At 44.8% G+C, this 9,056-nt stretch overlaps 1 protein-coding gene across 1 annotated transcript in view; it reads right to left on the minus strand.

Annotated features, from left to right (window-relative positions):
* Positions 1–234: 234 nt before the first annotated feature.
* Positions 235–9,056, minus strand: part of arhgap27l (Rho GTPase activating protein 27, like) — a 108,670-nt gene continuing 99,848 nt past the window's right edge. The window contains exons 20-21 of the mRNA XM_056287552.1: positions 7,353–7,458; positions 235–2,039 (exon numbers count right to left, since the gene is read on the minus strand). Coding sequence (XP_056143527.1) covers positions 1,862–2,039; positions 7,353–7,458 — 284 coding nt within the window. The 3' untranslated portion in view covers positions 235–1,861. The remainder of the gene's footprint in view (positions 2,040–7,352; positions 7,459–9,056) is intronic.

Here is a 9,056-nt window from a genome sequence, read left to right on the forward strand (position 1 = left end):
TTCTAACGTCAATAATGCAGTTAGCTGGATTTAAGTCATCTCTCTGGTTTCATCCTGTTTTTTCTCCTGTCTGTCCATTACTTTGGAAAAAGAATTCTTCATAACTCCGTTGAATTGGGTCTGAAATGGAATTTGGGATCTTCAGGGGGATCTGCTACTCTGGTCTGACCTTCAGAATGTTCTCTTGATCGGCCACAAAACACAAAGGAACGTGCACTGGAACAGAAGTTTAGTTAGACATTTTTATTAAAAGATCAGTAAAATGCCCTCTTATATACATCCAATGTTTCTATTTAGTTTTAATATCGTGCCATATAATTGTTCTTTATTTTTGTTCTGCTTCCATCTGAATATATAAAACCATACAGTATTATACACTTGAATGCTGAATCCTCGGATATACGCCCTTTGTTTTGGGCTGACACCTTGGACTGCTTTGATAGTGGTTTTCCCTGCTGGAGTGTTTTCATCAAAGGTTCAGTAGTCCAACAGACGGAAATACTGCAGCGATATACTGAAGGACTGCCGTGAAAACTGGTGTGTTGTTAGAAGTGGGTAGACCTGGTAGTTCAGGAGGACTCAGAGCTTGTGGATTTTGGGTTCAGACTGGATCTGCTCAGAAAGCTCTGGTTTGGCTTTTCACTTTGTCTCAGAGAGATTCTGAACATGATAAGAACTATTGATTTTTTTCTCTTAATTCTCAGTACTTATACTCTATGTAGACTAACTTTAATTCTCCGTCTAAAACTTAAGACGTTAAACATTAATTCAGAGTCCAGTGATGCTAAAGTCGTCGTTATGCGAGCCTTCTATCTGATGGCAGGTGAAGAGGAGAGCTGGGCTGACTGGTGCTAGTGCTCAAATAGCAGAGAAATATTAATGGGGAAACTTGATCTGATAGAACAGCTTACAAAATGCAAATTAAACATATTTTGTTCAATTCTCCAATTTCTAACCAACATTTGTTGTCTTCCTCCCCGTCATCTTTACTATACCTCTCCTCTCTCTCTCTCTCTCTCTCTCTCTCTCTCTCTCTCTCTCTCTCTCTCTCTCTCTCTCTCTCTCTCTCACTCTCACTCTCTCTCTCTCTCTGCTTCTCTGTTCTTTCAACCAAACATTTTTTTTTATTCCTGAAATGTCGGTCCTCCGTTGAGTTGAGTTGGAAGGTTGACACTGAATCTTTCACATAAATGAGAAAATCTTATTTTCCAGACAAAGAAGTCTTTTAAACAATCTATCTTATATAAAACATCTTTTCTCAATGACACGTTTTCTGTAGTAATTCAGATTAAAGGATTTTCATCTGTCCAGGCATTGAATGTATTCGGGCTCTTGGTGTCTCAGGTTTGTGGTTCAGGTGAGTCTTCATTTATAAATGACAGGAGTCTCCTGAGGACCTGAAAGAGAACTGAGAGATTCCCGTCTTCTGAAGATGCCAAGAGGAGCCCATCAGTTTGATAGTTCTGGTTGGTTTAGACGCACTGGACCAGAAGATCCACAAGGTTCCGTCTTGTAAGGGTTTGGTGGGAGATGACAGCTTCTGATCCACATGAAATTCCCCAGCTGAAACAACATGAAATCCCTCCTTACTCCTTTGGAACTGACGTGACCATTGACCTCCCCGTAAAATGAGGGAGGGGTGGAGGCAACAATGTAGTAAAACCATCAATGAATGTTAGAACAGATTTGAACAAATATAAGATTCCTCAGTTTGGTGATTATTGTAAATCCCAGAGTATAAAAGCTGTAGAAGATTTAGGTTCCTCAAGGTTCTGAATGTTTCTGGGGTCTTTGGAGTTTCTAGAAGGTCCCTCTAGGTTTTGCAGGGTGCCAAAAGACTCCAGAAGGCTTGTAGTAATTTCTACCTCCCGGGAAAGACGGTGTGGAACTCATTGAGGATCAGCTCCACAATCTGGCTCTGGAAAACCATGTGGACTGTGAAGTTGGCTGACTCAGTCTGGGGGCGCAGCAACGTGGGACCAAAGACAATGGCAACACTCTGGACAGACATCCTGTTAGACTCTCCATGCTCAATCACCCTGAATACAGAGAGAGAGAGAGAGAAATGAGAAGGTAAAACAAACAAGGAGTGTAGAGACAGACACTCTACTGCTACACCTCAACTGCATTGAAGAGCTGCATACAAACAATGCGGCTCATCAGTAATCTGAATTAACCAAAAAGGAATTTATTGACATTTTCAGATTTTTAAGTACTTGTAGAAAGTCTCTTCCTATTTCAGGTCCTATTCTGACACTGGCCCATGGAGCACGGCATTTCAGCAGAATCCTCAGCCGGATCGGTCAAGGCCCGGGTTACCAATGACCACCACTGGTACTGTTAACCAGCAGGGTGCCGGTGGAAACTATGTTACTGTTGGACGAAGGAGAAGGAGAGGGGGAAAGCATGTCCAGAGGCAGCTGGAGAGGAGGAAGGGTAGGAGTGTGGAGGTGAGAGTTGGAACTTTGAATGTTGGCACTATGACTGGTAAAGGGAGAGAGCTGGCTGATATGGTGGAGAGGAGAAAGGTAGGCATACTGTGTGTGCAAGAGACCAGGTGGAAAGGGAGTAAGGCCAGGAGTATCGGAGGTGGGTTTACGCTCTTCTACCATGGTGCGAATGGGAGGAGAAATGGGGTAGGGGTAATTCTGGAGGAAGAGTATGTCAAGAGCGTGCTGGAGGTGAAGAGTGTCAGATAGGGTGGTGAGTATGAAGCTGGAAATTGAAGGTGTGTTGATGAATGTTATCAGCGCATATGCCCCGCAAGTTGGGTGTGAGATGGAAGAGAAAGAAGAATTCTGGAGTGAGTTGGATGATGTGGTGGAGAGGGTACCCAAGGAGGAGAGAGCGGACATCAATGGACATGTTGATGAAGGGAACAGAGGCGATGAGGAGGTGATGGGAAGGTATGGAGTCAAGAAGAGAAATGTGGAAGGACAGATGGTGGTGGATTTTGCAAAAAGGATGGAAATGGCTGTGGTGAATACACATTTCAAGAAGAGGGAGGAACACAGGGTGACGTACAAGAGTGGAGGAAAGTTGATCAGCCACAGCATGGAGATATGGGAAAGAGTAATAGAAGCTAGGTTAAGAGGAGAGGTGACGATCAGCAGCAGCAGTATGGTTTCATGCCAGGAAAGAGCACCACAGATGTGATGTTTGCTTTGAGAATGTTGATGGAGAAGTATAGAGAAGGCCAGAAGGAGTCACATTGTGTCTTTGTAGATTTAGAGAAAGCATATGACAGGGTACCAAGAGAGGAGGTGTGGTATTGTATGAGGCAGAGAAGTATGTAGGAGTGGTGCAGGATATGTATGAGGGAAGTGTGACAATGGTGAGGTGTGTGGTTGGAATGACAGATGGGTTCAAGGTGGAGGTGGAATTATATCAAGGATCGGCTCTGAGCCCTTTCTTGTTTTCAATGGTGATGGACAGGTTTATGAACAAGATCAAGCAGGAGTCTCCATGGACGATGATGTTCGCAGATGACACTGTGAGCTGTAGCGAGAGTAGGGTGCAGGTGGAGGAGAGCCTGGAGAGGTGGAGGTATGCACTAGAGAGGTGGAGGTATGCACTGGAGAGAAGAGGAATGAAAGTCAGTAGGAGCAAGATGGAATACCAATGCATGAATGAGGGAGGACAGTGGAATGGTGAGGATGCAAGGAGTAGAGGTGACGAAGGCATATGAAGTTTAAATACTTGGGGTCAACTGTCCAAAGTAACGGGGAGTGCAGGAGAGAGGTGAAGAAGAGAGTGCAGGCAGGGTGGAGTGGGTGGAGAAGAGTGTCAGGAGTGATTTGTGACAGAAGGGTACCAGCAAGAGTTAAAGGGAAGGTTTACAAGATGGTAGTGAGACCAGCTATGTTGTATGGTTTGGAGAAGTGGCACTGATGAAAAGACAGGAGGTGGAGTTGGAGGTGGCAGAGATGAAGATGATAAGATTTTCACTGGGAGTGATGAAGAAGGACAGGATTAGGAACAAGTATACTAGAGGGACAGCTCAGGTTGGACGGTTTGGAGACAAAGCAAGAGAGACAAGATTGAGATGGTTTGGACATGTGTGGAGGAGAGATGCTGGGTATACTGGGAGAAGGATGCTGAATATGGAGCTGCCAGGGAAGAGGAGAAGAGGAAGGCCAAAGAGGAGGTTTATGGATGTGGTGAGGGAGGACATGCAGGTGGCTGGTGTGACAGAGGAAGATGCAGAGGACAGGAAGAGATGGAAACAGATGATCCACTGTGGCGACCCCTAACGGGCGCAGTCAAAAGTAGTAGTAGTAGTGGTAGTAGTAGTAGTAGTAGTAGTAGTAGTGGTAGTAGTAGTAGTAGTAGTGGTAGTAGTAGTAGTAGTAGTAGTGGTAGTAGTAGTGGTAGTAGTAGTAGCAGTAGTAGAATGTGAGCTCTCTGGGTAGTAAGTGCTTTGTCATTAATGATTGTTTCTAATAATTTGGATTTTTTCATGATTACTGAGACATGGCTGTCCCCAGGGGACATTGTTCCCCTGACTGAGGGTAGCCCACCTGATTTTGAATATTTTCATATTCCATGACCCACTGGTAGAGGGGGTGGCATAGCTGTTTTTTATAAATTAGGTCTTGAGTGCCATCCTGTTACTTTTGGTAATTTTATCTCCTTTGAAGTTTTATGTGTTTTAATCGCTGGCCCTCCCCCTTTACTCTGCATCTTAATTTATAGGCCCCCCAATTCAGTTAGTTTTATCTCTGAGTTTTCTGACCTTCTATCTAGCGTCATGTCAAAATATGACAGGATCCTTATTCTTGATGATTTTAATATTCATGTGTGTTGTCCTTCCCATTCCCTCACCTCACATTTTTCGGATCTTATAGACTTAACCTCATTCAATCTGTTAAAGGGGCCATACATTCCAAAGGCCACATCTTAGGCCTTGTACTCTCATCTGGTTTCTCTCTTGAGTGTCTTAATTTGGTGGATATGCCTGTATGTGGCCATAAAGCTGTCATTTTCAAAGTCCCACTACAGCTCTCCACTCCTAGTCATTATCCTAAAACATGATCTCACATTCTCAATGCTGGCTCCACCGTTAAATTCTGTGATGTTTTTAATTCACCATCCTTTAATCCCTCTTTATCACTGCTCAATTTGGATGCACTATTAAATTCATTCAATGATCACTGCCTATCCATCCTCGACCAAATTGCACCATTTAAAACTAGGAAACGAAAGTCAGATAACCTCCCCTGGCTGAATGATCACACCCATGCCTTTAGAAGACTGTAGAAAAACAGAACCACAATGGAAGTTCAACAAGTCCGAATTAGCACATAACACCCTTAAAAACCAAATGTTAATTTACCAGAAGGCAGTTAAGGATGCGAGATCAGCGTACTTCTCTGAAATGATATGAAGAAATAACCACAATCCTAAAGTTCTCTTCAGGGTAATTGATTCTGTCATTAATGGTCCCTCCACTTCTCTTTTTGAACCTGATGTTGAGTTGTCTGAAAAATGTCTCACTCATTTTGTAAACAAGGTGGAGAATATTAAGTCCCAAATCCAGCCAGGCTCTTGCATTCATTCCATTCCCCATGTCAATTCTGCCTCTTTTACCTAGTTTCAACCAATTACAATTTCAGTGTTGGAGAATACAGTCTCCAGTATGAGCTCCTCCTCCTGTATCCTAGACATCATTCCCACTAAGCTGCTCAAGGAGGCATTTTCAACTACTAGTCCCTTTATTCTGCAAATTCTTAATAATTCTGTCTGGCCTCTGGTTCTTTTCCAGACAGTTTTAAGCATGCTGTCATTCACCCATTGCTGAAGAAACCTAAATTAGATCCCCTGTCCCTAAGTAACTACAGGCCAATCTCCAAATTGTCTTTTTTATCTAAGGTTCTCCAGAGAGTAATTTCTTCTCAGTTGATTTCCTTATAAACACTAATACTGTTTTTAATAGTTTCCAGTCTGGTTTTAGAGCACTTCATAATACTGAGACAGCTCTAGTTAAGGTCACTAATGACCTCCTGCTGAATGCAGACAGAGGTGACTGCTCGATTTTAGTTCTTTCGGACTTAAGTGCTGACTTTGACATGGTTGATCACAACATCCTCTTACATCGCTCAGAGACTTGGGTTGGCATCAAGGGTTCGGCTTTTAGCTTATTATGTTCTTACCTCACCGCCAGAACTTTTTCTGTTGTTCTGGGTAACTCTACCTCCTCAGTGACCCAGTTGAGTTGTGGTGTCCCTCAAGGTTCAGTTCTTGACCCCCTTCTCTTTTCTATATACATGCTGCCCCTTGGCCATGTCATTCAAAATCACGATGTGCTCTACCATTTTTATGCTGACGACACTCAGTTATACATGCCACTAAAACCCACAGATCATAGCACCGTAGCAAATCTCACAACTTGCCTCTCTGACATTAAATCCTGAATGTCCAAAAATGTTCTTAAATGTAATGATGATAAGTCCGAGGTCATTCTTTTCGGTCCCCCAAATTCCATCAGCCCTTTTACTACTAATCTTGATGGTCTGTCAGGTAGTCTTAAGCAGGCTGCTAGGAATCTTGGGATAATATTTGATACTAACCTCAGTTTTGATAATCAAATCAAACATGTTGTTCAGTCATGCTTTTTTCCAGCTCAAGCTAGTCTCCAAAATTAGGTCATTTTTATCATTTGCCGATCTGCAAAAAGTTGTACATGCTTTTATCTATTCTCAGCTTGACTATTGTAATGCACTTTATTCTGGTATCAGCAAGGACTCCCTCCACCGTCTGCAGTTGGTACAAATGCCGCTGCTCAGCTCATTACCGGGACACGGAGGCATGACCATATCACTCCTGTGCTTGCCTCCCTACACTGGCTCCCTGTTATATTTCAAATTGATTTTAAAATTTTACTGCTCACTTTTAAGGCTTTAAATGGTCTTGCTTCTACATACATTTCTTATTTATAAACCTGGTATACGGCCTCTCGACCATTAAGGTCTGCAGATGGAGCCCTGCTGGTTATTCCCAGGTCTCTGTATGTTACAAAGGGTGACCGGGCTTTTGCTGTTAGAGCCCCCACACTATGGACCGCTCTTCCTGCTGAGCTAAGACGAACTAAGTCTTTAGCTTCTTTTCAATCTCGTCTTAAAACTTTTCTTTTTATGAACATTTTTACAAATGTTTGATATTTGTTTTTATTTTTACTGTTTTTATTTTTACTCTTATTTGGTCTTACTCTTATTTTTGCCTTGTCTGGTTTTATCTTCTTTGTAAAGCACTTTGTGAGATTGTTTTAGAAAAGTGCTATAAAAATAAAGTCATTATTTGTGTGTGTGTGCGTGTATGTGTGTGTGTGTGTGTGTGTGTGTGTGTATACTGACCTGCGGAGGTGTTTAAACAGAACCTCCATGGTGTCATGGTTCGGCAGCGGCAGTAAGAGAACGAGGTCCTTTATGTAGGAAACCCTCTGATTGTAGTCTGGGATCTCTGGACACACACAAACACGAACAAAATACACACAAGCACAAACACAGTTTTAATCAGCTAATGTGATAACTAGTACCTTACTAGCTAACCAGCTAACTTACTAACTTGCTAGCAAACTAACTAGCTAAGTAACAGTATTTTTTTTTTGGATTTCCCCCCCCTTTTCTCCCCAGTTGTATGCGGCCAATTACCCCACTCTTCCGAGCCGTCCCGGTCTCTGCACTGCTCCACCCCCTCTGCTGATCCGGGGAGGGCTGCAGACTACCACATGCCTCCTCCCATACATGTGGACTCACCAGCCGTGGAGTCACCAGGGGGACATAGCATGTGGGAGGATCATGCTATTCACCCCAGTTCCCCCTCTCCCCCCGAACAGGTGCCCCAACTGACCAGGGGAGGCGCTAGTGCAGCGACCAGGACACGTACCCACATCCAGCTTCACACCCGCAGACACGGCCAATTGTGTCTGTAGGGACGCCCGACCAAGCTGGAGGTAACACCGGGTTTCGATCCGGCGATCTCCATGTTGGTAGGCAACGGAATAGACCACCACACTACCCGGATGCTCTAACTAATAGTATTTTAAGTGAAAAACACACAAGAAGACTTTTAAAGTCCTAATGGACTGATAAAGACTCGATATTACACATTTATCAACTGACTCTAGTGGATTACAGTTACAGACAGATGCACTGGTTATGATTGCAGGCATACACACACAACAGCTGTTTACTCAAACCGGGTTAGGGTTATCAGTCGTCACAGACAAATCAGGATTATGATCAGCCTTCCCTGCTGTCTGTCTGTCTGTCTGCCTGTCTGCCTGTGTGCCTGCCTGCCTGCCTGTCTGTGTGTCTGTGTACCTGCCTGTCTGCCTGTCTGCCTGCCTCTCTGTGTGCCTGTCTGCCTGCCTGCCTGTCTGTCTGTCTGTGTGTCTGTGTGCCTGCCTGTCTGTGTGCCTGCCTGCCTGTCTGTGTGTCTGTGTGCCTGTCTGTCTGCCTGCCTGTCTGTGTGTCTGTGTGTCTGTGTGCCTGTCTGTCTGCCTGCCTGTCTGTGTGTCTGTGTGCCTGTCTGTCTGCCTGTCTGTGTGCCTGTCTGTGTGCCTGTCTGTCTGCCTGCCTGCCTGCCTGTCTGTGTGTCTGTGTGCCTGTCTGTGTGCCTGCCTGCCTGCCTGCCTGTCTGTGTGTCTGTGTGCCTGTCTGTCTGCCTGCCTGTCTGTGTCTGTCTGTGTGCCTGTCTGTGTGCCTGCCTGCCTGCCTGTCTGTGTGTCTGTGTGCCTGTCTGTCTGCCTGCCTGCCTGCCTGTCTGTGTGTCTGTGTGCCTGTCTGTCTGCCTGCCTGTCTGTGTCTGTCTGTGTGCCTGTCTGTGTGCCTGCCTGCCTGCCTGCCTGTGTGTCTGTGTGCCTGTCTGTCTGCCTGCCTGTCTGTGTGTCTGTCTGCCTGCCTGTCTGTTTGTCAGTGTGTCTGCGTGTCTGTGTGCCTGTCTGTCTGCCTGCCTGCCTGCCTGTCTGTGTGTATGTGTGTCTGTGTGCCTGTCTGTGTGTCTGTGTGTCTGTGTGCCTGCCTGTCTGTGTGTCTGTGTGTCTGTCTGTGTGCCTG

This window comes from Lampris incognitus, chromosome 10, assembly GCF_029633865.1.
Source record: "Lampris incognitus isolate fLamInc1 chromosome 10, fLamInc1.hap2, whole genome shotgun sequence".
NCBI lineage: Eukaryota > Metazoa > Chordata > Actinopteri > Lampriformes > Lampridae > Lampris > Lampris incognitus.